Source organism: Antennarius striatus, chromosome 18 (genome assembly GCF_040054535.1).
Source record: "Antennarius striatus isolate MH-2024 chromosome 18, ASM4005453v1, whole genome shotgun sequence".
Lineage (NCBI taxonomy): Eukaryota > Metazoa > Chordata > Actinopteri > Lophiiformes > Antennariidae > Antennarius > Antennarius striatus.
The window spans coordinates 490,406-516,324 of NC_090793.1; the positions used below are offsets into that span (position 1 = coordinate 490,406).

The window sequence follows — 25,919 nt, forward strand, 5'->3', positions numbered from 1 at the left end:
TTTCTGCCTGATGAAGACATGATTTATCTCAATGTTTGTTTTATTTAATCTTTATTTAACCAGGAAACAGTCCCACTGAGGTCCAGTCCCGGCGACACACACACACACACACACACACCACAAATAACCAGTACTGCACACACCAGAGAACCAACAGAACCAACAGAACCAACAGAACCAACAGAACCAACAGAGCTACAAAGGTCTCTTGAGCTGTGAAGGTCGATGCTAAAAGTGAGTCTAGATTTAAGGTGGCTTGAAGTTCATTTCTATTCTATATTAATTAAACATTGCGTTAGTTTTTATCACATGTCTAAAATGTGATAAAACAACACGTGACGACGTAATGATGACGTCACCCAGAGGATGGATTCTCTTTAAAGCAGTGAAACGCGAGCAGCTGACCCGTAAAGACTTTAAAAACAGGTGATTATATTTTATTAGATGTTTTCCAGTAGTTAAAGTTGTGTAAAAAACTCCTATTTTTAGTTATAACTCGTCAGGACACTTCGAAACCACAACGCAGGAGTTGTGAGGCACAGAGCATCATGGGAAATGTGGTCTTGACGGAGTCTAGAGTTCTGATTGGCCAGTAGTTGACCTTTCACTTGTCACGTGGTTTAAAACCTTCAGGATGGCGCGAAACTCGCTCACGTCGCCTCGCGTCGTGTTGGTCCGCTGACAGCTTTGTTTACATGTTCCTCCGGTCATACTGACGTCATCAGGTAGGTCCCGTTACCGGACAGCTCACCGGAAGCTCGCGGTAACGCTGCAGGTGTAGTTTGTGGACGGTTAACACCGCTAGCATTAGCATCGCCTCGAAACAGCCCTAGCTTCCCGTTAGCTTCCCGTTAGCTGTCCGTCCTGAGGACTGGCTGTGATTGGCTGACCCCTGTCACGTGACGTGCAGCCATGAGCGGCCTGGAGGTGAGGTTCATCGCGGATGGAGATGCTGTGGAGCACATCGTGGACGCCGAGGAGGGTACGGCCGGCAGGGTCCCGTTAGCATGAGGCTCCGCCGCGGCTCCCCCGCGCTGACTTCCGGTGTGCCCCCCCCCGCCCCCCCCAGATGTTCCGGTCAGCAGCGGCTCCGTTCAGAAGGTGGTGACGCTGAAGACCCCGACCGGAAGGAGAGCCGGAGAGGAGCCGCCTCAGGATGGCGGGACGCGGGACGAGCGGGGCTACGTGCGGGCGCTGGAAGGTGAGGCGCCGGTACCGGACAGATCCGCCGGTACCGGACAGATCCGCCGGTACCGGACAGATCCGCCGGTACCGGACAGAACCGCCACCGGAACACAGACCGGAAGCTTCTGTTTCTTCTCTTTCCAGAAGATGAGGAGGGAACTTCCAGAATTGCTGGATCGTCCATTTTCACCTTCCAGAAGGTGAAGCGTGGACACAGCATGGCCCGGACCGGTGAGAGCCTCCGCCGCCGGAGCCACGCCCGACCGGGAGGTGACCCGCCCAGGTGGACGGTGCCACGCCCGGCTGGGCGGGACTGACCCAGACGGTTCAGCTCACACGTTCTGCTTCCACTCTGACCCACAGCCAGCGAGTTGGCCCGGACGCCCGCCAAGAGCGTGACCTTCAGCGTGACCCCCAGTCCCGAACCGTCAACACCCACCCGGGTGACCCGCAGTGAGTCACACCCACTCAGTGTTTACCTGTACAGTAGAACCTACAGTAGAACCTACAGTAGAACCTACAGTAGAACCTGGAGAGACGAGTTGACTGGGTTCCAGTCAAACTAAATCACTCATGTTCTTGTATCCAGACTGTAAAAAAGCCCCAAACCCTCCAAACGGTAAAGACCAACACATCTTCTCCACCAGCAGACACTCCCCCTACCTGATGCTGTGTCCAACAACACCTGGACTTTTATTGTTTGTTTTTTTGCGTGTCTCAATAAACTTGTATCTGAAGGTTCTGTTTGTTGTTCTCTATTGATTTGTGATTGATGCCCAACTTGACCGGATGGTTTGGTTGTGACCAGACCACAGAGGAGACACCAGGACGCCTCAGAAGGTGACTGTGGTTCTGTTCCTGCACCGGTTGAGTTCAGTGTTCACCAGGTGACCTCTGCTTCCTGTGTGACAGAACAAGAGGGTTCAGTTCGTCTCCACCACACCCCACCGGCTGAGGAAGAGGATGACCAGTGAGTCCAGACCAGTCACCCCACCCACACGCCCCTGTGGGGGGGAGGGGAGGGGCTGTGCTCACGTGTGATGCTTTCAGACCCCAGCCTGCGGTCCGACAGCGACAGTGAGCTGTCACCGTCTGACTCCGAGGAGGAGGAGGAGGAGGAGGAGGAGGAGGAGCAGAGAGGAACCAAAGACCAGGAGAAGCCAGAGGCCCCCAGAACCCCCAGTAGAGGTCTGTCAGCAGCTCTCTACAGAACCCCAAAGAGGGGCAGGTCATGTGACCCCGCCCCCCGGACCAGCATGGTGGAGGAGTACTTCGAGGCTCACGGCAGCTCCAAGGTCCTGACCTCCGACCGGACCCTGGAGCGCCTCCACACCCCCAAACTGGACCGGGTCAGTGCCCTCCCCCCCGGGTTCTGAAGGTCCTCAGGTTGGTGTTGGTGTTCCTGACCCTCTTCTGCCCTCAGGAGACCCTGGTCCAGCTGCTGGGGGCAGAACCGTCTTGCTTCTCCAAGGAGGTCCAGCGGCTCCACGACCAGCACCGGCAGAACTTCAGCAAGTGGATGCTGCAGCTACGGTGAGTCTGCGCCGCACCTTCAGGCCCCCGGGGCCCCCAGGGGTCCTAACGTGTCCCTTGGGGTCCAGGCTGGGCTTCAGCGTGCTGCTGTACGGGCTGGGCAGCAAGAAGCTCCTGCTGGAGGACTTCCGCCGCTCGCTCCTGAGCCAGGAGCTCCACCTGGTGGTCAACGGCTTCTTCCCCTCCATCACGCTCAAGACGGTGAGCTCGCGTCACGTGACCCGCTGTCATGTGACCACAACCCATGTGCTTCTACATGGATCTGCTGTGTCTTCCCTCCAGATCTTGAACTGTCTGACCTGTGAGGTTCTGGAGCACCAGGGGAGCTTCAGGACGCCGTCGGATCAGATCCAGCACATAGCCCAGACCCTCAGGGGACGTGAGTGTCTGTAGCCCCGCCCCCATTCACACCTGCTCGTGTCGCTGACGCGTGTCCCCACAGGTCCGGACCTCCACCTGTTCCTGCTGGTCCACAACATCGACGGACCCATGCTGCGGGGGGAGAAGACCCAGAGTGCACTGGGGCAGCTAGCATCACTACCCAACCTGCACCTGGTGGCCTCCATCGACCACATAAACGCTCCGTTAGGTGGGTGTTCCTCACCTGTGGGCGGGGCCTGATGTTTGGGGCGGGGCCTAACGTGCTCTGACTCCCAGTGTGGGACCAGTTCCAGCAGAGCCAGTTCAACTGGGCGTGGTGGGAGTGCGTGACGTTCCGGCGCTACGCTGAGGAGACGTCCTACGAGAACTCCCTGCTGGTGCAGCAGACCGGAGCGCTGGCCCTCTCCTCCCTCACACACGTGCTGCGCAGCCTGACGCCCAACGCCAGGTAGGCCCCGCCCCCCGGGACGTGATGTCACTGAGCGGCCGGGTTCCTCACGCCTCTGCTGGTCTGTCTGCAGGGGCATCTTCAGGCTGCTGGTGGGGTTCCAGCTGGAGAACAGGGAGAACCCGTCCTACGTGGGTAAGCATGTGTTCGTGTCCCGCCCCGCCACGGCGCCGACCTCCATCAGACTGACGTGTCTCCTCCCCGCTCAGGGCTGTCCTTCCAGGACTTCTACCAGCGCTGTCGGGAGGCCTTCCTGGTGAACTCTGACCTCACGCTGAGGACCCAGCTGACCGAGTTCAGGGACCACAAGCTGATCCGTACACGCAAGGTGGAGCCCCGCCCACCCGGCACTCCTGAAGCCCCGCCTCAAGCCCCTAACGCGTGTTCCTGTTTCTCCAGGGTGCAGACGGCGTGGAGTACCTGATGGTCGCCGTGGACGCCAGCACACTGACAGACTTCCTGGAGAACGAGGAGGGCGAGTGAAGCCGCAGCGACCTGGAGACATCTAGAGGTCATCTAGAAACATCCAGAGGTCATCTAGAAACATCCAGAGGTCATCTAGAAACATCCAGAGGTCATCTAGAAACATCTGGAGGTCATCTAGAAACATCTAGAGGTCATCTAGAAACATCTAGAGGTCATCTAGAAACATCCAGAGGTCATCTAGAAACATCTAGAGGTCATCTAGAAACATCTAGAGGTCATCTAGAAACATCTAGAGGTCATCTAGAAACATCTAGAGGTCATCTAGAAACATCTAGAGGTCATCTAGAGATTGAGACATCTACAGGTCTAAAGATCATCTATAGATTGTCCAGAGGTCGTCCAGTGATGTAGAGACGATCCAAAGAAGCGACTCTGGACAAATGAACATATCTGTCGGCCCCCCAGGGGAACATTCCTCTGTGGTCGGGACCCAACAGGGACCAGCGTTAGAATCTGGACTGTAACGTTAATATCGTCATAAAACATCGAATTAAAACCAACTCTAGAAGTTCAGCTTCGTCTCTTTACTCAGAAATAGTTTTAAACTTTACAAAACATTCAGTATTCTCCAACGGGACTCCTCCTGGGGGGGTCGGTTCCAGTGAAACGGGATTCAGCTTCATTCATGCTGGGAATCGGGTCTGGACATGCATTCAGGCTGCAGGTGGAGATGGGTTCACGTCCCAGAAGCTCGTAGGAGCTGGTGCTGCCAGCGGGGTGTAGCGCTCAGCTGGGTTCTGGTTCTGGTCCAAACCACCGTGTCAGTGTTGGGTCTCTGTGGCTTTGGGCGTCTGAACCGGATGGATGAGTGTGTGTGAGTCCGTTAGGGTCTGGAGTCGGTTCTGAGCCGCGGTGTTCACGACCCGAAGCTCCTCCTCATCCAGATCCCTCAGCAGCAGCAGGACCGCCTCCAGAGTGTGTGTCTGGAACAGAACCAGTGATCAATAGAGAACACACACACACACACACACACACACACACCTTGGTCAGCGTGGCTCTGCTGTCTCTGGTGGACGGGGACGACAGCGAGGGGAACTTGTCTCTGGACAGCGGCTTCATGCCCAGCTTCTGCCTGATTTTACTGGAATGAAAATGAGAGACACATCAGTGATCGATCGATTGATCATTGATTGATTGATTGGCCTACTTGGTCTCCTCCATGTTGTAATTCAGGGCATCGTTCTCCTTCTCCTCCTCTGCTCCGCTAGTGGACAGCTGGTTCTGGAGGCTCCCCGGGGGGGTGGTCAGCTCCTCGCCCTCGGTGAGCGCTAACGCTAGCTCCTCCTCCGTCACCACTGCACACATCACGACAGCGCTGCTCCAATCCCATCATGCATCACTCTGGAGCACCTCTCGTCCAATCAGGACACACTCACCCTGGTTGTCCAGCTTGTGCAGGCGGGGCAGGCAGCGCAGCACCGTCAGCCGGTACCGCCCCGGGTCGGCGCCGCAGCAGGGGTTCTCGGCCACGGACAGGACCCGGAGGCGGGTCAGGGGTCGCAGGTGGGACAGCTCGGTGAGGGAGGGGATGCTGTTCCTCCTCAGGTAGAGCTCACACAGCGACACACACCCGGCCAGAGGCGCCAGGGAGGAGATGCTGTTCACACTGCAGAGGAGAGCTGTCAGGGTCACGTGACCAGCAGAACGTGAAGGGTTAACGACACGCACCTGAGCGTCAGCACCTCCACGTTGGTCATCTGGGAGAAGATCGAGATCTGGGGGGACATGAGACAGCTGCTGAAGGGTTAAACACACCCGGAGTCGATCAATAAAACAAGGGAATGTGACGTCATAGAAGAGGAAACATTTCCGTGGTTCTGCTCACGTCAGTCAAATGGCATCCCCTGCAAACAGAAAGTAACGGAACGTTACCGGGACACACAAACACGTTCTCCCGTCGGTGTGAACCCGGAACCAGCGGAACCGGGACCACTCACCAGCAGTTCAGCTTCTTCACGCAGACCAGGTCGGCGGCCTTCGCCTTACCGAGCACCAGCTTCCGTGTTAGCTTCATGGCATGTCCGTCAGAACCGGAACCGAACCCGCTTTAACGGCTGCTCCGTTCCCGGTGGGCTGAGGCGGCGGAGAACCGGGATAAACGAGCGAACGTCACGGCTCCGCTGGGGTTCAAAACACGAACACGCATGCGCGTCTCCACGACGCGTCCTTAGTTACTCCCATTTCCTGTACAATTTTTTTTTTGTTTTCTAATTTTTTTATTTTTGAGAGCTTTAACACTATCATATATTTAATTACCATAATTCTTTATTAAAATATCAAGTTATTCTATTTGTATAACTAATAAAATTGCTCGTATTTTGTTTACTGCTTTATACTGGAAAAAACTCATAGTCCCACAATGCAGCGCGGACAAATTGCTAAATCGCGCATGCGCAGTAAGCAATCCCTCTTTGGACCTGCGTCTCCACTGGAAAGATGGTGAGCGCCGCTGTCCCACACACAATCCGAGCCAATCCGGTGTCTTCTGTGCCCCAAATGATTAATCCGGGGTTTCGGACGTCAGATGGGTCCAAACATGTCCGAACCGGGTCACAAGTGTTCCGGATTAATGATTCTGTCTGTCGAAAAAACGATGTTTTCATGGCGTATTGGAACAAAAATGGCGGCCACCGTTGCTATGCTAGCAGAGTTAGCAGAGCACCGGGCGGGCTAACGTGACCCGGTGGCCGGTTAGGCTCCAGACGGATGTCCGCTGACCTCCCGTTGTTACCCGGTAAAATGTTTTCATGACGTTAACCGTCTGCCAAACTGAACTGGAGTCGGTTTGGTTGTTAGCTACAGGGTTAGCTTAGACCGTAAGCTAGCGGCAGGCTGGGGAGGGAAGTGGAGGTGTCGGGACCCGGTCTGGTGTCGGGACCCGGTCTGGTGTCGGGACCCGGTCTGGTGTCGGGACCCGGTCTGGTGTCGGGACCCGGTCTGGTGTCGGGACCCGGTCTGGTGTCAAGACCCGGTCTGGTGTCAAGACCCGGTCTGGTGTCGGGACCCGGTCTGGTGTCGGGACCCGGTCTGGTGTCAAGACCCGGTCTGGTGTCGGGACCCGGTCTGGTGTCGGGACCCGGTCTGGTGTCGGGACCCGGTCTGGTGTCGGGACCCTGTCTGGTGTCAAGACCCGGTCTGGTGTCGGGACCCGGTCTGGTGTCGGGACCCTGTCTGGTGTCAAGACCCGGTCTGGTGTCGGGACCCGGTCTGGTGTCAAGACCCGGTCTGGTGTCGGGACCCGGTCTGGTGTCGGGACCCGGTCTGGTGTCGGGACCCGGTCTGGTGTCGGGACCCTGTCTGGTGTCGAGACCCGGTCTGGTGTCGGGACCCGGTCTGGTGTCGGGACCCGGTCTGGTGTCAAGACCCGGTCTGGTGTCGGGACCCGGTCTGGTGTCGGGACCCGGTCTGGTGTCGGGACCCTGTCTGGTGTCAAGACCCGGTCTGGTGTCGGGACCCGGTCTGGTGTCGGGACCCGGTCTGGTGTCAAGACCCGGTCTGGTGTCAAGACCCGGTCTGGTGTCGGGACCCGGTCTGGTGTCGGGACCCGGTCTGGTGTCGGGACCCGGTTCTGTAAATGCCCTAGACGGTCCCCGCTACACACCCTCCACACAGAACCGGTTTGGGATCCGGTGGCCGGCTTCGCAGGTCAGGGGTCACGCTGGAGCCTATCCCATCTGACTATGGGCCGGAGGTGGGGTACACCCCTGATGCGTCGCCAGGGCATCACAAGGCTATACAGACAAGAAACCAGTCACACACACACACACACACGACCGCTGTGTGTGTTTATGTCATGACATCCTCTGATGCAGCTTCCTGTTCTTCCTCTAACTCTACTTCCTGTTCTTCCTCTAACTCTACTTCCTGTTCTTCCTCTAACTCTACTTCCTGTTCTTCCTCTAACTCTACTTCCTGTTCTTCCTCTAACTCTACTTCCTGTTCTTCCTCTAACTCTACTTCCTGTTCTTCCTCTAACTCTACTTCCTGTTCTTCCTCTAACTCTACTTCCTGTTCTTCCTCTAACTCTACTTCCTGTTCTTCCTCTAACTCTACTTCCTGTTCTTCCTCTAACTCTACTTCCTGTTCTTCCTCTAACTCTACTTCCTGTTCTTCCTCTAACTCTACTTCCTGTTCTTCCTCTAACTCTACTTCCTGTTCTTCCTCTAACTCTACTTCCTGTTCTTCCTCTAACTCTACTTCCTGTTCCTTCCTCTAACTCTACTTCCTGTTCCTTCCTCTAACTCTACTTCCTGTCCCACCCTCAGGCCAAGCGCACCAAGAAGGTGGGGATTGTGGGTAAATACGGCACGCGTTACGGCGCGTCGCTGAGGAAGATGGTGAAGAAGATTGAAATCTCCCAGCATGCCAAGTACACCTGCTCTTTCTGCGGCAAGGTAAGGACCCCCCCCCATCAGTCAGCGGCGTGCCGTTTAAACTCCTCCTCACGAGCCCCTCTGTTCTGACAGACCAAGATGAAGAGGAGGGCCGTGGGCATCTGGCACTGTGGGTCCTGCAGGAAGACGGTGGCTGGAGGCGCCTGGACCTACAAGTACGTGTGTTCAGTTCTGGTCAGGCAGCTCACGGTCAAAAAGGGAAGAAATCTGGAAATAATTTATTAAAATACTTTAAGGGAATGGTGACGAGTTGGAAAAATCTCTTCTGTTGTGTTACATATTTAGCGTGGAATTCAAATTAATTTAATTGGTTAAAGTGAAGCAAGAACTTCATTAGAACCTCAGATACAGTAGAACCTGCAGTAGAACCTACAGTAGAACCTACAGTACTATACTGACCCAACAGGGTGAAGGTGTTAACGTGATGTTCTGTTTTCAGCACCACGTCTGCCGTCACAGTGAAGTCGGCCATCAGGAGGCTGAAGGAGCTGAAGGACCAGTGAGGACCGGAGCGGGGGCTGTTTCTAGACGTTAATAAATGAGTTGTTCTGGATCCGTTCTGTGTCTGCGTCTGTGTGTAACGGAGCTGCAGGCTCACCTGTGACAGGTGATGTCCCCAAGCGTGGCTTCAAAACGTTCGGTCCCTTATAAGACCAGGAACGTCAGGAGCAGAGATGGATGTGTTCTCTACAGGGGGGGTTCTCCATACGGGTCCAGGACTCGGGTTAAAGGTCCAGCTGGATTAAATCAGAGACCTGACATTACAGCTGGTCAGAATCAACCGCCTCAGAGGGTTTTACCAGCTGGTTCAACTGATCGCAACATTGCAGTCATGTGGTGGAGGTTAGGTGGGGAGGTGTTCTCACACACTCCTGATCAAAATTTTAGGACCAGTTGAAAAATTGCAAGACTTTTTCCTTGTTGGATCTTCAGGAGGTTTTGAGTAGAGCTTCACATGTAAGAAGAAATGTCACCCAAACCATTCTGCTCTGTCATCTATTAGACACTCTGATGCACAACTTAAAACTTTCAGAAGATCCAACAGTAAAATGTGAATTCTTGAAATTTTTCAATTTAAATTTGGACATGATTCAAATTCAAATAACTTTATTTGTCCCCAAGGGGCAATTAAAGACACGTAAAGCTCCGTGTGCGTTATGATGGGGCTCAGTCCCATGTATGGATCATTTTCTGGTGACGTCAGGTTGGTTTGGGGGTGACCGGAGTTCAGGTGGACTTTAAACCCACGTTCAGATTAAGTCTGGCCTAAATCTGTCCGGTAGGGGGCGGAGAAACACCGGTAAACCGGAGGAGCAGCCCCTGCTATGGCGACGCCCCGACCCGCCCTCCTCCGTCTGTGATTGGTTTATCTGCCGGTAACCGCCCACTGTCAGCGAACGTCAGCCAATGAGAGGCGGAGCAGACGAGGTCTGGCGTCGCCATAGTAACACTCATACCTCAGTGAGAATCCAACATGGCGGCGGCCAGCGTCTTCAGACCGGGGCTGTTCTCACACAGGGTGGCGGTAGTCACGGGAGGGGGCACCGGCATCGGGAAGGCCATCTCCGTGGAGCTGCTGGGGCTCGGTAAGTGGGGGGGGGGGGGGTACGTGTGTGTGTGTGTGGGGGGGGCGTGTTTGTGGGGGGTTGTTGATCCAAGCAGACAAGATCGACGTGACCAGCGAAGTGACCTTTGACACGGAAATCCCACCGGGATGGTCACGTGTTCTCCTCAGGTTGATTCTGATTGGTCGGTGTTCTCAGGTTGATTCTGATTGGTCGGTGTTCTCCTGAGGTTGATTCTGATTGGTCGGTGTTCTCAGGTTGATTCTGATTGGTCGGTGTTCTCTTCAGGTTGATTCTGATTGGTCGGTGTTCTCAGGTTGATTCTGATTGGTCGGTGTTCTCCTGAGGTGGATTCTGATTGGTCGGTGTTCTCAGGTTGATTCTGATTGGTCGGTGTTCTCAGGTTGATTCTGATTGGTCGGTGTTCTCAGGTTGATTCTGATTGGTCGGTGTTCTCCTCAGGTTGCAGCGTGGTCATCTCCAGCAGGAACCTCCAGCGTCTGGAGGCAGCAGCTCAAGAGATGAGGCAGAAGATCCCCCCATCGAGTCCCGCCAGCGTAACCCCCCTGAGGTGCAACATCCGGAACGAGGACGAGGTGAGTCCCCCCCGCCCCGGCCCCAGACCGACCCCGCCCCAGATGGGCGGAGCCTGACCAGCTGTCCTCCTGCTGTCTCAGGTGAAGGACCTGGTGTCGTCGGTCCTGCAGCGCTACGGCAGAATCGACTTCCTGGTGAACAACGGGGGGGGGCAGTTCAGCAGCCCGGTGGAGCACATGACCCCCAAGGGCTGGAAGGCCGTCATCGACACCAACGTGAATGGGACCTTCCACTGCTGCCAGGAGGGTACGGGGTCGCGACCCGCGCCGCTGTCGCCTGTGTGCTGAGTCATGTTTCACGTGCTGAGTCATGTTTCTCGTGCTGAGTCATGTTTCACGTGCTGAGTCATGTTTCTCGTGCTGAGTCGTACCACGTGCTAGGTCATATTTTGCGTGCTGAGTCATGTTTCTGAGTCATGTTTCACCTGCTGAGTCATGTTTGCTCCAGTCTACAGGGCCTGGATGAAACGCCACGGCGGCGCCATCGTTAACATCATTGCTGACATGTGGAAAGGCTTCCCCGGGATGGCGTGAGCAGGGGGGCGTGGCTTCTGTTAGCAATGTTAGCATAGCCTCACCATCGGGGGGCGTTAACGGCTTTGATGTCTTCCAGACACACCGGCGCGGCGAGGGCGGCGGTGGACAACCTGACCAAGAGCCTGGCCATCGAGTGGGCGTCTTCTGGGGTCAGGGTCAACGCCGTGGCCCCGGTAGGTGGGGGCGGGGCGTGGGTTCAATGACGCCCCCGGCTGACGGGTCGTTGTGTCTTTGCTTGCAGGGGACCATCTTCTCCAAAACGGCCCTGGAGAACTACAAAGACCTGGGTCCAGAGCTCTTCAAGATGTCCGTCCCACACGTCCCCGCCAAGAGGCTGGGGGTCCCTGAGGAGGTGTGGCCCCACACACCCCCTGATGCACCGTGGTGTGTGTGGGTTCCAGTCCCCCCACTAAACCCCCCGTTTAACGGCTGTTTCCTGTCCAGATCTCGTCGGCCGTGTGCTTCCTGCTGTCTCCGGGGGCCTCCTTCGTCTCCGGGGCCACCCTGAGGGTGGACGCCGGACAGAGCCTGTACCACTCCCTGTGGGAGATCCCCGGTACGTCGTCCTGCCGCCCCCCCCCCCTGTCTGGTGTTCATGTGTGTTCTTCAGCATGTTCTGTGTTCGTCTCCAGATCACGGCTCCTGGCCCGAGGCCCCCGAGGGGGAGAACCGGGATTCCCTGCTGGAGCTGCTCAAACCCAAAAGCAAACTCTGAGGTTGTGTTCACCACAAACCGTCCTGGTGTCGTCCAGCCTGGAAGGCGTCGTGCTTCTGGACGACAGACGCTCATGAAGAACGTTTTCGCTCAACCAGCTGCATGTTTGTGGGAGATTTGTGTCATTTAACCGAGAAGATTGAAGAATAAAACCAGAGTGGAGGTTTCAGAGTTTAATGAAGTGCTTTCTACCGACATTAATACAGATTCTAATTCTAAACGTTCCTCTACTTCGCTGTGACTTCATGCAGTCAAACGTGTCAGTTTAATGTGGACTCCTTCAATGATTTACTCATTTATGACAAACTAAATCATGTCTTGACTAAATTGCAGTCCTACCCTCAACAAATGCAGGATTTCTGTATAAAAGTTACAAAACACAAGCTTTAATATCTACCACAAAAAACAAAACTGATTAAATCAAATTTAAACAGGCTAGAAAATAAACTTCATTTAAACAGAAGACATTTGAATCATGTTGTCAGCAGCCATAAATACACATTGATTCATTCCATATGTATATTTAAATATGTACGTATTTAAATTTACATATTTAATGGGTCAATGTGTACATACTGTATACAAATAAGTACATTTATAAATATGAACATATTTAAATGTACTTAATATTTAACAAATACGTGTTTATTTAATGAATAAATAATTATGCATTTAAAGAATAAACACGTGTTATTAATTAACACGTACATTTAAATATGTAGGTATTTAAATGTACATAAAAACATGGAAAACCCCAACGGCTTCTTCTGAATTGCGAAAAGTTGTTCTGGTGTTTTGTCCTCAAGCCTTCGCCGTAGTTCGGCCGTAAATCGTCGGTAAGTGTCGCAGCTTTTCTCCAACGGCAGAGGTCACAACAAATCGTCCAGGTAGAATCTTTTCTGTGTGAAACAACTTAAAACTCGAGTGTGTGTGTTGTTACTGGTGCACAGAGGGGATGACGTGTTCACACACACGTCACACACACGTCACACACACGTTACACACATGTTACGTGTGTGACGCGGTGTGTGTGTTCATCTGACGCTAGAACCGAACCGGCTAACGTGCTAACGTGCTAGCTTAGCAGCGAGCTGCTTCGACAACACGGAGGTTTGACTCCACATTTAGACGTAATTACACGTCTTTCCCCTCAGATTGGCTCCTTATGCATTGATTAATAACCGGGAGGGGGAATTTAACACTTTATACCGACCAATCAGCAGTTGGTGTTTTGATTAGGAGACATTTGACAGAACTGGTCTATTACTCAGGTGTAGAAACACACCTGTATAGGCAGTGACGTCATCCTGTCCACACAGGACAGGGTTTTATTCCGGATTAGAGGCTCCTCTTGGATTATTTACGTGTGAAGTGGCCTCTGTGATGATGTCCTCCAGGTTATTTCATTGTCATCGTGAAGCTCCTGGAGGACCTGATGCTCTAAATGTGTGGCGACGGAGGCCTCCTTTAACGTGATGATAATGAGTTCCTGTCCTGTCGTGTTGCACTCCAGCATGGGGGGGGATCACGGCCACAGCAAACCGTCTCTACCGGACTGGAGGCAGTGGAAGGTGGAGGGCACGCCGCTGGAGTTCACCCAGAAGAGGCTGGCCGCCAGAGGCCTGAAGGACCCCTGGTTACGGTCAGTATCCCCCCGTGGGCGGGGTCTGACGGCGCCGGTGTCAGAGTGTCTCCTGCCTGACCCGTCTGTCTGCTTCCTGTCTGCAGCAACGAGGCGTGGCGGTTCTCCGGCGGCTTCGCCAAGACCGCCTCCTTCAGCGAGGTGCTGTTCAAGGGCTTCAAGTGGGGCTTCGCCGCCTTCACGGTGGCGCTGGCGGTGGAGTACGCCTTCTTCCCCCCCAAGAAAGGAGGACACTGACGCCCCCCCCCCCCTAAAGACACCATTGGAACCTTCAATCGTCTATGTTCTGTTTATTAAATGTTTTGTTCTCCACATGGCTTCTGTTTCATTCTCACACACAGACACGGATCTTTATGGGGACCGGGTTCACGTCGGTTCTGGTTCTGGGGGGGGGGGGGCAACAGAACCGCAGCTCAGTCCAGCTTCCTCTTCAGGCCCCGTTTCCTGAAGCACCGTCTGCAGCATCTCCACGTCAGCATCCCCACCAGCAGCAGGGCGGCCAGCAGTAATGTGATTACATCCAGGCAGAAGTACTGGACCCAGTGCAGGTGGAGGGCCGCGGGCCGCAGGTGGGGGGCCCCCCGGTGCCGCATCACAAACTCAGTCCAGAACACGGCCAGCTCCAGCGGGTCGACGGGTCGGTCGCGGTGAAGCGTCGACAGCCGCCGGACGTTCTGTTTGTACCTGGACAGAGGAAGAGGAGCGGGATGAAGAGCGGGGGCCCACACCTAGAGGGGGCTCCTGGGGGGCCCCGCCCTCACCGGGTGTTGTTGATGACATCACTCAGCCCCTGCAGGAGGATCTCTGTCGTCAGCGTCTGAATGTCCAGGACCACGCCCACCCCCTTCTGGGCAAACTTGCGGGCGTTGTCCGGTTGCTCTGCCCCCAGAGGCAACATCACCATGGGAACGGCGTGACAGAGGCCCTCGTAGAGCCCGTGGGAGCCGGCGTGCGTGATGAAGGCCCGCGCCCCCGGGTGAGCTGAAACACACAGACGGGTGACGGTGTGTGTGTGTGTGTGTGTGTGTGTGTGTGTGTGTGTGTGTGTGTGTGTGTGTGTGAGTGGTCACATGACCCGTCGGGACGCACCTAGCAGGTCGTTCTGAGGGACCCACTCCATCATCTTCACGTTGTCTGGGACGCCGTCTGGAACAGGGCCGGCGTACCGCCATATCACCTGTCAAAATAAAAGCATCAGGAAACAGACGGATTCCAAAATAAAAGCATCAGACACAGTCGGGCATCGTTTCCTGCACCTTGTGAGGAATCCGTCTGAAGGCCTCCAGGAAGACGGACGCCTTCTCCTCAGGCATGTGTGAGATGGCGCTGCCCAGAGTGAACACCACGAAGCCGTGCCCCCCCGACACCCAGGACTCCAGATCCTGTGGACACACACACACACACACACACACACACACACGAATGCCTCACGTGGATCTGACGACGTGTCCCGTTACTTCTGTCCACGCGGGTCTTACTTTGGGCAGGGGGTTTCTGATGTGACAGTTGATCCCCCCGATGTGGATTATGTTGGGCATGAGGGGGCGGGGCGTCTCAAAGATCACGTCAGTCCTGGGGGAACAAAACCTTCACCTCAGCAGGAGACAGGAAGTCTGAGAGCTTCACTTCCTGTTGTTGAACCTGTTTCTGTGTGTGTGTGTGTGTGTGTGTGTGTGTGTGTCACCTCTGCAGCCACACGGCGGCGTCTGACAGCACCTCGGCGACGGTGACCTCCTCCCCCAGGAACCGGTGGGCGATGTGGTCAAAGTGCCGGTAGAGCAGTCGAGACAGCAGCGGCTCCACAAGTGCCACCTGGGGGGTCAGAGGTCACGGTCAGGCTGGACTCTGATTGGACAGAACCATCCCAGGAATAATAGAATCAAATGTTGTTAGATAACGGGGTGGGGGGGTCACCAGGGTGTTGAGCGTTCTCTCCATGAAGCTCATCCTGTCCAGGAATCCGGTGAAGAAGCGAGGAACGTAGGAGGGGGGGGAGGGGCAGCCTGCAGACCTGGTGTCCAAGGAGAAGAGTAGCCCCCGCAGTAAGTTCACGGCCGGGATGCCTGCAGGTCACATGGGACAGAGGGGGGGTCCAGGTAGAGGTGGGTTCTCACAGAGGGGGGTCAGAGCATCATTCATTCACTCACCAAATTTGCGTGCGATGAGGTTCCCAGTGGGAACCATGGGGTCGGTTAGAACAGCATGGAAGCCCTGGGGGTGGGGGGGGTGGGGGGTGGGGGGCAGGGAGGTGTGAGAATGTAGAAATAAAGTCGATTGGTCCTCTGGGCCACAGATGTGTTCTCTAACTCTCTGGGGGGGTGTCTGGACGTACCTGCTGGGACAGGTGTGTCACCAGGCTGGTGTTGAACAGCAGGCTCTCGGCCCCGGAGTGGATCAGGGTCCTGATGCCCTGGATATGGTCCAGACGCCTCCTGAAGCGCCCCAGCAGAGACCCGGACGGCGTCTGCATGACGTCCTGCAGGTTCAGGACCCGGTCCACCGTGTCCCGGTCGTACGGGACGGGGTAGGTCACCGAGTCGTAGTGGGCCCCCGGACCGATCCTCAAGGTGACCTCTGGCATCACCACGGTGACCCGGTGTCCACGGCGACCCAGTTCCTGGGCCAGAGCCTTCAGCCCCACCCAGTGGCTCCCGTCCATGGGGACCACCAGCAGGTGGAACCCAGAGGAACCGGCGCTCCTCCTGTGGGTGTTTCCTCCAGGCTCTGCGTCGGACCCCCCCTGATCAGCTGCAGCGCCCCCCCTGAGACCCACGCTGAGCAGCAGGAGCACGAACGCCGTCCACATGGTCGCCTTTGCTCTGGTTGGGTTGGACAAACAACAGCCTGCGTTTACAGCGTGGAGCAAAGTCCTCAACGTGTGGAATCACGCTCAGGGTTTATGACCGGGAGGACCGGAAAGACAGGTGGGGGGGGGGGGGGGGTCTGGAAAAATCTCTGCATTGTTGTAAAGAAAAGAGCCAGAACTTGATCTGCTCTGCATTGTTACTGAGGATTGGAAGGAGAAACAGGCTTTGAACGTAAACAGATGAAATGTGGAGCAAATGAAGGAGTAATGTTAAAAGAATGAAGCTGGAAATATGAAACATGGAACGGGCATCAGACCGGTTCGCCCCTCATGACCCTGGGGTCACGGATGTGTAACTCTGTTTTCACTGTGTCACAAAAAGAAAATAAACTACGTTCATGTTGTGTTAGAATCCATGTAACAAAGAATAGAGAATAACAAATCAATGATTGTGTATCCAAAGTATAAATGTCACCCCCAGCTGGAGTCGTTCACCCTCTTTATTAAAAACATCACATCAACTTCACTGGAAAAACACAATACTAGAAAATCAGAAGTTATTTTTAAAAAAATACACAAAATTATGGTTTATAGGAAATTAAGTTGTTAATGTCTAAATTAAATAAAATTGATTAGATTACACTAGATTGTCTAATTTTTTTATATTTTTATTTCCTTATTTATTTCATAAATAAATTATTTTTTGACTATTTTATTTTTTTCGCTGAGGTTTCATGTTTTTGTTAGAAAACCAGAAAACCAATGCCGTAAAGTGTCGTGTCGTAAAATGTCGTGTGGTAAAGTCTGGAGTCGTAAAGTGCGTGGCGGAATGTGACGTCACAATTATTTTGTTTTCACTCGCTTCCGAACAAAAAGTCGCATTTCTTTAATGTTTATCTGTAATAAAGACGAAGAAGAAACAGAACAAAGGGACGAAGAAGAAGCCGACCGGAAGTGGGAGCGCGAGCCCGTCTGACGGTAAGCGTCTCGTTTCTGGTCGTTTCAGAATCACTCAAGTGTTTCCGGTGACGGAACGAGTTCCGGCGGAGACGATGTGAGTCTGGTATCGATTAATAATCGATGGTTCGGTGAAGAAAAGTTCTGATAACCGGAAGGAGACGGGCTGTTAGCCGGAAGCTAAAGCTAGCTCACGTGAGAACGAGAGTAGCCCCTTCTAGTGGTCAGGGGTAGGATGGTGGTCAGTCAGGGGTAGGATGGAGGTCAGTCAGGGGTAGGATGGTGGTCAGTCAGGGGTAGGATGGAGGTCAGTCAGGGGTAGGATGGAGGTCAGGGGTAGGATGGAGGTCAGTCAGGGGTAGGATGGAGGTCAGTCAGGGGTAGGATGGAGGTCAGGGGTAGGATGGTGGTCAGTCAGGGGTAGGATGGAGGTCAGGGGTAGGAAGGTGGTCAGGGGTAGGATGGAGGTCGGTCAGGGGTAGGATGGAGGTCGGTCAGGGGTAGGATGGTGGTCAGGGGTAGGATGGTGGTCAGTCAGGGGTAGGATGGAGGTCAGTCAGGGGTAGGATGGTGGTCAGTCAGGGGTAGGATGGAGGTCAGTCAGGGGTAGGATGGAGGTCAGGGGTAGGATGGAGGTCAGTCAGGGGTAGGATGGAGGTCAGGGGTAGGATGGAGGTCAGTCAGGGGTAGGATGGAGGTCAGCCAGGGGTAGAATGGTAGTCAGGGGTAGGATGGTAGTCATGGGTAGGATGGTAGTCAGGGGTAGGATGGAGGTCAGTCAGGGGTAGAATGGTGGTCAGCAGGGGTAGGATGGTGGTCAGTCAGGGGTAGGATGGAGGTCAGTCAGGGGTAGGATGGAGGTCAGGGGTAGGATGGAGGTTGGGGGTAGGAAGGTGGTTGGGGATAGGATGGAAGTTGGGGGTAGGTTGGAGGTCAGTCAGGGGTAGAATGGTAGTCAGGGGTAGAGTGGTGGTCAGTCAGGGGTAGGATGACAGTCAGGGGTAGAATGGTGGTCAGTCAGGGGTAGGATGGAGGTCAGGGGTAGGATGGAGGTCAGTCAGGGGTAGGATGGAGGTCAGCCAGGGGTAGAATGGTAGTCAGGGGTAGGATGGTAGTCAGGGGTAGGATGGTAATCAGGGGTAGGATGGAGGTCAGTCAGGGGTAGAATGGTGGTCAGCAGGGGTAGGATGGTGGTCAGTCAGGGGTAGGATGACAGTCAGGGGTAGAATGGTGGTCAGTCAGGGGTAGGATGGAGGTCAGTCAGGGGTAGAATGGTGGTCAGTCAGGGGTAGGATGGTGGTCAGTCAGAGGTAAGATGGAGGTTGGGGGTAGGATGGAGGTCAGTCAGGGGTAGGATGGAGGTTAGGGGTAGGATGGAGGTTGGGGGTAGGAAGGTGGTTGGGGGTAGGAAGGTGGTTGGGGGTAGGATGGAGGTCAGTCAGGGGTAGGATGGAGGTTAGGGGTAGGATGGAGGTTGGGGGTAGGAAGGTGGTTGGGGGTAGGAAGGTGGTTGGGGGTAGGAAGGTGGTTGGGGATAGGATGGAGTTTGGGGGTAGGATGGAGGTCAGTCAGGGGTAGTATGGAGGTTGGGGGTAGGATGGAGGTCAGTCAGGGGTAGGATGGAGGTTGGGGGTAGGATGGAGGTCAGTCAGGGGTAGGATGGAGGTTGGGGGTAGGATGGAGGTTGGGAGTAGGATGGTGGGTGTGTTTCTTTAACTCTTTGTGTTCTTCATGTTTTCAGGCCGGTGACCTACGATGGGTTTGGAGCAGAAGACCTACAGAAGACCTTCACCCACCAGTCCTACGTCAGAGTAGAATACTACAGGTGAGACAGGACCTACAGGTGAGAGACAGGACCTACAGGTGAGAGACAGGACCTACAGGTGAGACAGGAGCTACAGGTGAGAGACAGGACCTACAGGTGAGACAGGAGCTACAGGTGAGAGACAGGACCGACAGGTGAGAGACAGGACCTACAGGTGAGAGACAGGACCTACAGGTGAGAGACAGGACCTACAGGTGAGACAGGTGCTACAGGTGAGAGACAGGACCGACAGGTGAGAGACAGGACCTACAGGTGAGAGACAGGACCGACAGGTGAGACAGGACCGACAGGTGAGACAGGACCTACAGGTGAGACAGGACCTACGGGTGAGACAGGACCTACAGGTGAGACAGGACCTACGGGTGAGAGACAGGACCTACAGGTGAGACAGGACCTACAGGTGAGACAGGACCTACGGGTGAGACAGGACCTACAGGTGAGACAGGAACACACCTCCTGTCAGACGGGGTGACGTAGGACAACCAGGAGTAGTTATGATGTTGTCAGGTGTTGTATTTCAGGTGTTCACCCCCCTTTAACCCCGCCCCCCCCACTTTGCCCCCCCCCATAGGTCCCTGGAGCTCCGCCTTCGGTGGAACATGCCGTCGCTACACAAACGTTCCTCCAGACGCTCACGGACCTCAAAGGACGACCCTCCCAGGAGCCCCAGCCCAAAGCCAGAGGTCATCCAGAGGTCACCTAGAGGTCACCTCGAGGTTATCCAGCGCAGGCTGAAGGTCAAGAGGCAAAGGAGGGGTCAGAAGGGGGCCGGAGCTGACGACAACCCGGTGGAAACCTCCAGGAGGGGACGCTGTGACATCATTGACCCCGTTGATGACACCACTAAAGAGGGACACGCCCCAGAGGAGGGGGAGGGGGCGGGGGTGGGGGCGGGGGTGGTGCTGTTGGCTGATATAGGCGTGGACCAATCGGATGAGGACTCTGACTCGGGTAGCAGCAGCGTGGCGTCTGGTCCGTCCCTCCAACATGGCCCCGCCCCTCAGGGCGTGTGCTCCACCTGCTGGAAGCTCTGCCTGAGGGCCAAGGCGGCGGGGGCTCCCCCTGGTGGTCAGCTGCTGGTCTACGGTAAGGCGAGGGGTCGGTGCCGGTTCGGGGCACTGGGGGGCGCTGTGGGCTGTTGAGTCCACTCACATCTTCTCTCTGTGGCCTCAGATCCCACCTCCCTGAGCTGTGATCAGTGGGTCCTGATCAAGAGGCGGAGCCTGAGAGGGCGGCGCCATCCCAGAGCGTAAGGCTGCGTGCGTGTGTGTGTGTCGGGGCGTGGCCTTCAGGTGTAACGTCAGCTGGTTGTGACCTCACAGGACGCTCTTGGCGAGCGTACGGAGGGTTAAGGGGCGCCTTCAAGTCACGACGGACACAACGTCACCCGAGGAGGACACGCCCACCTGCTCCAGGCCCCACCCCTTCCTCCAGAGGTCAGCACCTGTGTCAGCACCTGTGTCAGCCTCTCCAGCAGCGTGATCCAGACCTGCACCTGACCTCTCTGTGTTCCAGGAATCTGCGCCTGTGCCTCAGAGCGTCAGCGAGGAAGGAGAGGAAGACGAGGAACGGGGTCAAGAGGTCACGGGACGGCTCCTCGGGTTCTCGCGCCGCCAAGCACAAGCGTCTCCATGGCGACCATCACCACCAGCTCTTCAGTGACAGTCCAGACCGCAGCGGTGGCGACCCCCCAGCTGAGGGGCGTCTGGACGCGACCCCACGACCCCCCTGTAGGCCGAGGGGCGCCATGCCCCGCCAGAAACCCCCCAGGAAGGATGGGGGCTTCAGGGCCCTGCTCACTCAGATGAGGGGCAACAGCAGTGTGATCGTCAGGGAGACCAGTTAGACCCGCCCACCAGTAGAGTGGGCGTGTCACCAGGAGAGTGGGCGTGTCACCAGAAGAGTGGGCGTGTCACCAGGAGAGTGGGCGGGTCATCCTGATTGATTGATTGATTGTTACACAGGATCTAGTTTCTGGTTCAATATTCCTGATGTTATTTATTTGGTTTGTGTGTCTGTGTGTGTGTGTGTGTGTGTCTGTGTGTGTGTGTGTCTGTGTGTGTGTCTGTGTGTGTCTGTGTGTGTGTGTGTGTGTGTGTGTCTGTGTGTGTCTGTGTGTGTGTGTGTGTGTGTGTGTGTGTGTGTGTGTGTGTGTCTGTCTGTGTGTCTGTGTGTGTGTCTGTGTGTGTCTGTGTGTGTGTGTGTCTGTGTGTCTGTGTGTGTGTGTGTCTGTGTGTGTGTGTGTGTGTGTGTGTGTGTGTGTGTGTGTGTGTCTGTGTGTGTGTCTGTGTGTGTGTCTGTGTGTGTGTGTGTGTGTGTCCTAACATCCACCATTAACTTGTTGGGTTAAGCTCTGAACGTGACTTTAACGTGACGTTAACGTGACTTTAACGTGACTTTAACGTGACTTTAACATGACTTTAACGTGACGTTAAGCTGAACGTGACTTTAACGTGACTTTAACGTGACTTTAACGTGACTTTAACGTGACTTTAACGTGACTTTAACGTGACGTTAAGCTGAACGTGACTCGCTCCAGAATGTCGGTTAGGGTCGGTTGAACATGTGACTGGAGACGCTAACATGTGTTCTCATGTGTTTCCGTGTTTTTTCCGTGTTTGTTTTCCATGTTTTTCTCCAGTTTTGTGGTGTAAACAAACGAACTGATTCAGTAAACAGGATGAACATCAGAAGCGTGTCGGTTTCTGTTCACACCAACGGTTCTGGTTCTGGTCCCATCGGTTCTCTGGGTGTCCACGAGGGGGCGCTGTCTGGTGGAGGAAGAGGAACTGTGTTAACATGAAAGTCAGGGAACCGGTTCCCTCAGGAAGTAGAACCTCCTCTGACCCCCAGTTCCCTCTGGATCAATGGAGGTATTGATCTCTATCAGCTGATAGAGATCTGATTGTGGGGGGGTTGGGTCTTGAATCGGTTCTGACAGCAGCAGAACCTCTAGAGGTCATGTGACGTCCGTTGGGACGTGACCCCAACCCCTCCTGGTGCAAACAGCTGGTCGTCCTGTGGCTCTGGACCCAACAGTCATTGTTGACCCCCCCTTCCTATTGCTGATAATCGGTGTGAAGCACAAAGCGGGGGCCCCGGGGCCAAAACAATCCCCGGCTGGGACAAACGGACCGCTTCCTGTCATAGAACCATTATCAGCACCTGAGCCTGACAAACAGGAAGTCCTCCCCAGCAGGAACCCGTGGGGGGGGGCCAGGGGGCGGGGCCTGGAGCCACTATAAGACCCCGGTGCGGGCCGGGTCGTCAACGCCGCACCGCAGCTGAAACGGAGCGCCATGTCCTACTACGAGGTGAGGGGCCGCCGCTGGGGTCCCGGGGGCCAAGTCCCCCCCCACAGCACCACCCTCACCACCTCTCTTCTGTCTGCAGCACTTCGTCCTGGAGGACTCCTACAACGACTCGGGCTCTGGTTCTGGTTCTGGTTCTGGGGAGCTGGGCGTGGACCTGGAGGAGCCATGTGACCTGGAGCACGCCATGACCTCTGACCTCCAGCGGGTCTTCCTGCCGGTGGTCTACGCCCTCATCTTCACCGTGGGGATCACCGGGAACGGGCTGGTGGTGTTCGTGCTGGGCTGCCAGCGCAGGTGAGGGGGGGGGGGGGGGGTTGCGATCGGGTCAGGAACCAGTCTCACTGCATGTCCCGTCTCACTGCGTCCTGTCTCAATGCGTATCCCGTCTCACTAGGTCCTGTCTCACTGCGTCCCGTCTCACTGCATATCCAGTCTCACTGCATCACGTCTCCATGCGTCCCGTCTCACTGCGTCCCGTCTCACTGCGTCCTGTCACACTGCATCCCGTCTCACTGCATCCAGTCTCACTGCGTATCCCGTCTCACTGCATCCCGTCTCACTGCGTATCCAGTCTCACTGCATCCCGTCTCACTGCGTATCCCGTCTCACTGCATCCCGTCTCACTGCGTATCCAGTCTCACTGCATCCCGTCTCACTGCATATCCCGTCTCACTGCGTATCCCGTCTCACTGCGTATCCCGTCCCACTAGGTCCTGTCTCAATGTGTTCCGTCTCACTGCGTCCCGTCTCACTGCGTATCCCGTCTCACTGCGTATCCTTGTCACTGCATCCCGTCTCACTGCGTATCCCGTCTCACTGCGTCCCGTCTCACTGCGTATCCTTGTCACTGCATCCCGTCTCACTGCGTATCCCGTCTCACTGCGTCCTGTCTCACTGCGTCCCGTCTCACTGCGTCCCGTCACACTGCGTCCTGTCACACTGCATCCCGTCTCACTGCATCCAGTCTCACTGCGTATCCCGTCTCACTGCATCCCGTCTCACTGCGTATCCCGTCTCACTGCGTATCCCGTCTCACCGCGTATCCCGTCTCACTGCATATCCCGTCCCACTAGGTCCTGTCTCAATGTGTTCCGTCTCACTGCGTCCCGTCTCACTGTGTATCCCGTCTCACTGCGTATCCTTGTCACTGCATCCCGTCTCACTGCGTATCCCGTCTCACTGCGTTCCGTCTCACTGCGTATCCTTGTCACTGCATCCTGTCTCACTGCGTATCCCGTCTCACTGCGTCCCGTCTCACTGCGTCCCGTCTCACTGCGTCCCGTCACACTGCGTCCCGTCACACTGCATCCAGTCTCACTGCATATCCCGTCTCACTGCGTATCCCGTCTCACCGCGTATCCCGTCTCACTGCGTCCCGTCTCACTGCGTCCCGTCTCACTGCGTCCCGTCTCACTGCGTCCTGCTGCAGGTCCCGGTGCAGCCTGACGGACCGGTACCGCCTCCACCTGTCTGCGGCCGACCTGCTGTTCGTGGTGGCGTTGCCGTTCTGGGCGGTGGACGCCGCCCTGTCGGACTGGCGCTTCGGGGCGGCGGCCTGCGTGGGCGTGCACTTCCTGTACACGGTGAACCTGTACGGCAGCGTGCTGGTGCTGGCCTTCATCAGCCTGGACCGCTACCTGGCTGTGGTGCGCCCCACCCACAGCGGCACGGGGGGGCTGAGGCAGCTGCTGGCGCACCGGCTAGTGTACGCGGGTGAGTGACCGCCGCTGACCCCGTGGTGACCCCGTGACCTCCCCCCGTCTCACCCCTACCTGTCGTGTCCCCCTGCAGGCGCCTGGCTGCCCGCCGGGCTCCTGGCGGTCCCGGACCTGGTGTTCGCCCGGACCCAGGAGGGCGGGGAGGGGGCCACGCTATGCCAGCGCTTCTACCCGGAGGACAGCGCCCCCCTGTGGGTGGCGGTGTTCCACCTGCAGCTGGTGCTGGTGGGGCTGGTGGTGCCGGGGCTGGTGCTGCTGGTGTGCTACTGCGTCATCGTGTCGCGGCTGACCCGGGGGCCCCTGGGGGGCCAGAGGCAGAAGCGGCGGGCGGTGAGGACCACCGTCACGCTGGTGCTCTGCTTCTTCGTGTGCTGGCTGCCCTACGGCGCCGGCATCTCCGTGGACGCCCTGCTGCGGCTGGAGCTCCTCCCCCGCGGCTGCGGCCTGGAGGCGGGACTTGGGCTGTGGCTGGCGCTGGCCGAGCCAATGGCGTTCGCCCACTGCTGCCTCAACCCGCTGCTCTATGCCTTCCTGGGGGCTGGCTTCAAGAGCTCCGCCCGCCGGGCCCTCACGCTGGGCCCCGCCTCCAGTCTGAAGATGTTACCACGGAGACGGCCCGGGGCCTCCACCACCACCGAGTCCGAGTCCTCCAGTTTACACTCCAGCTAGTGTGTGTGTGTGTGTGTGTGTGTGTGTGTGTGTGTGTGTGTGTGTGTGTGTGTGACAGGAGGAGCGGTCTGCTGGCCCACGACTCGTCTTCTTCTCCTCTGTAAATACTGCGGGTGGATCAGCTGTTCACGTTTTTAATAAAAAGCACAAAAAGGTCTTCCTGTTTCCTGTTTCCTTCACACACACACACACACACACACACACACACACACACACACACACACACACACACACACACACACACACACACACACACACACACACACACACACACATGTTAGAGAACCAGAAGAGAGAGGAATCCTCAATCACATCAGATCTGACTTTTATTTTGAAAATTCAAAATAAATGTCTCAAATGTTGTGCCTTTATTTTGAAAATCCATTGTTTTGTCTGGCAGTGGGTTCATAAAGATTTGAGTTCAATCGCTAATCATCATCATCATCATCATCATCCTTGTGACCGGTTCACAGCCGCAGCGGCGTCACGTGACAACCAGGTGTGTTTACGTCACAATGAGGGTTTATGTCCGTGCTGCGGGTTAGAATGACGTCAGACCTGCGTTTGTGTGGGATGACGGGAGCGCGCACGGGTCGCGGAGCGCGCCGGGGTCTATTCTACTCAAAGTTCTTCCCACATCCCTACTTCCGCCTGGAAGTGGGACAAACAGGAGCTGGAAGTTTGGTGTTTCCTGTTTCCAGAACCGAGATGAACTGTTGACCGAGTCTCACACACACACACACACACACACACACACACACACACACACACACACACACACACACACACACACACACACACACACACACACACACACACACACACACACACACACACACACACACACCTTCTATTCATAGTGTGTTGACAACAGGAAAGACTTCCTGCAGCTCATTTTAGGAAACAATCCGACCAAACACTCAATGAGTGACGTCATGGTTCCCATGGTAACCAGATGAAGCGTTGATGTCTGAGCTCCAACCTAAATCCTGAGTATCAGTTTTGTTCAGACTGATGATTGTCATTAAATTCGGGAAAGGGTCATTCTATGAAAGCTGATGTTAATCCGATAATCAGATCGGTCTCTGATCTGATTGATCGACAATCGGATCGGTCTCTGATCTGATTGATCGGTAATCAGATCGGTC

At 55.6% G+C, this 25,919-nt stretch overlaps 8 protein-coding genes across 10 annotated transcripts; 6 read left to right on the forward strand and 2 right to left on the reverse strand.

Annotated features, from left to right (window-relative positions):
• Positions 1-197: 197 nt before the first annotated feature.
• orc2 (origin recognition complex, subunit 2) lies at positions 198-4,546 on the forward strand. 3 transcript variants are annotated; one of them, XM_068341101.1, is made up of 16 exons: positions 203-725; positions 911-982; positions 1,070-1,201; positions 1,330-1,416; positions 1,549-1,638; positions 1,994-2,025; positions 2,098-2,155; positions 2,236-2,534; positions 2,609-2,718; positions 2,787-2,919; positions 3,001-3,097; positions 3,161-3,307; positions 3,376-3,547; positions 3,621-3,682; positions 3,757-3,875; positions 3,947-4,546. In XM_068341101.1, the coding sequence occupies exons 2-16, from the start codon at positions 913-915 to the stop codon at positions 4,028-4,030; spliced, it is 1,692 nt and encodes a 563-aa protein (XP_068197202.1). In that variant the 5' UTR covers positions 203-725; positions 911-912; the 3' UTR covers positions 4,031-4,546. The 3 variants fall into 3 exon arrangements, with proteins under 3 accessions (XP_068197203.1, XP_068197202.1, XP_068197201.1); XM_068341102.1 differs by having other exon boundaries at positions 198-982; positions 1,333-1,416; XM_068341100.1 differs by having other exon boundaries at positions 205-982.
• On the reverse strand, positions 4,539-6,173 carry cfap410 (cilia and flagella associated protein 410). Its single transcript, XM_068341150.1, has 7 exons — positions 5,971-6,173; positions 5,859-5,877; positions 5,702-5,748; positions 5,410-5,639; positions 5,181-5,328; positions 5,015-5,114; positions 4,539-4,956 (listed from the first exon to the last, which is right to left on the reverse strand). The coding sequence occupies exons 1-7, from the start codon at positions 6,045-6,047 to the stop codon at positions 4,795-4,797; spliced, it is 783 nt and encodes a 260-aa protein (XP_068197251.1). The 5' UTR covers positions 6,048-6,173; the 3' UTR covers positions 4,539-4,794.
• A 205-nt stretch (positions 6,174-6,378) lies between these two features.
• On the forward strand, positions 6,379-8,980 carry rpl37a (ribosomal protein L37a). Its single transcript, XM_068341152.1, has 4 exons — positions 6,379-6,472; positions 8,299-8,427; positions 8,500-8,582; positions 8,867-8,980. Exons 1-4 carry the CDS (start codon positions 6,470-6,472, stop codon positions 8,928-8,930), a joined length of 279 nt encoding a protein of 92 aa, XP_068197253.1. The 5' UTR covers positions 6,379-6,469; the 3' UTR covers positions 8,931-8,980.
• Positions 8,981-9,640: 660 nt separating this feature from the next.
• Positions 9,641-12,321, forward strand: pecr (peroxisomal trans-2-enoyl-CoA reductase). The gene is made up of 8 exons (XM_068341145.1): positions 9,641-10,013; positions 10,455-10,588; positions 10,670-10,835; positions 11,037-11,118; positions 11,202-11,298; positions 11,367-11,477; positions 11,570-11,681; positions 11,758-12,321. Exons 1-8 carry the CDS (start codon positions 9,902-9,904, stop codon positions 11,838-11,840), a joined length of 897 nt encoding a protein of 298 aa, XP_068197246.1. The 5' UTR covers positions 9,641-9,901; the 3' UTR covers positions 11,841-12,321.
• A 338-nt stretch (positions 12,322-12,659) lies between these two features.
• On the forward strand, positions 12,660-13,794 carry ndufb3 (NADH:ubiquinone oxidoreductase subunit B3). The gene is made up of 3 exons (XM_068341153.1): positions 12,660-12,727; positions 13,354-13,482; positions 13,569-13,794. Exons 2-3 carry the CDS (start codon positions 13,355-13,357, stop codon positions 13,717-13,719), a joined length of 279 nt encoding a protein of 92 aa, XP_068197254.1. The 5' UTR covers positions 12,660-12,727; position 13,354; the 3' UTR covers positions 13,720-13,794.
• Positions 13,795-13,878: 84 nt separating this feature from the next.
• On the reverse strand, positions 13,879-16,323 carry LOC137612539 (UDP-glucuronosyltransferase 1A5-like). The gene is made up of 9 exons (XM_068341109.1): positions 15,815-16,323; positions 15,630-15,693; positions 15,397-15,545; positions 15,167-15,294; positions 14,961-15,054; positions 14,739-14,864; positions 14,572-14,659; positions 14,244-14,463; positions 13,879-14,166 (listed from the first exon to the last, which is right to left on the reverse strand). The coding sequence occupies exons 1-9, from the start codon at positions 16,286-16,288 to the stop codon at positions 13,896-13,898; spliced, it is 1,614 nt and encodes a 537-aa protein (XP_068197210.1). The 5' UTR covers positions 16,289-16,323; the 3' UTR covers positions 13,879-13,895.
• Positions 16,324-17,075: 752 nt separating this feature from the next.
• Positions 17,076-21,178, forward strand: si:ch211-227n13.3 (uncharacterized). Its single transcript, XM_068341132.1, has 6 exons — positions 17,076-17,266; positions 18,987-19,070; positions 19,642-20,156; positions 20,244-20,319; positions 20,393-20,506; positions 20,586-21,178. Exons 3-6 carry the CDS (start codon positions 19,670-19,672, stop codon positions 20,914-20,916), a joined length of 1,008 nt encoding a protein of 335 aa, XP_068197233.1. The 5' UTR covers positions 17,076-17,266; positions 18,987-19,070; positions 19,642-19,669; the 3' UTR covers positions 20,917-21,178.
• A 124-nt stretch (positions 21,179-21,302) lies between these two features.
• Positions 21,303-24,921, forward strand: LOC137612549 (C-X-C chemokine receptor type 4-like). The gene is made up of 4 exons (XM_068341128.1): positions 21,303-22,384; positions 22,464-22,678; positions 23,814-24,097; positions 24,176-24,921. Exons 1-4 carry the CDS (start codon positions 22,370-22,372, stop codon positions 24,769-24,771), a joined length of 1,110 nt encoding a protein of 369 aa, XP_068197229.1. The 5' UTR covers positions 21,303-22,369; the 3' UTR covers positions 24,772-24,921.
• The last annotated feature ends 998 nt before the right edge of the window (positions 24,922-25,919 follow it).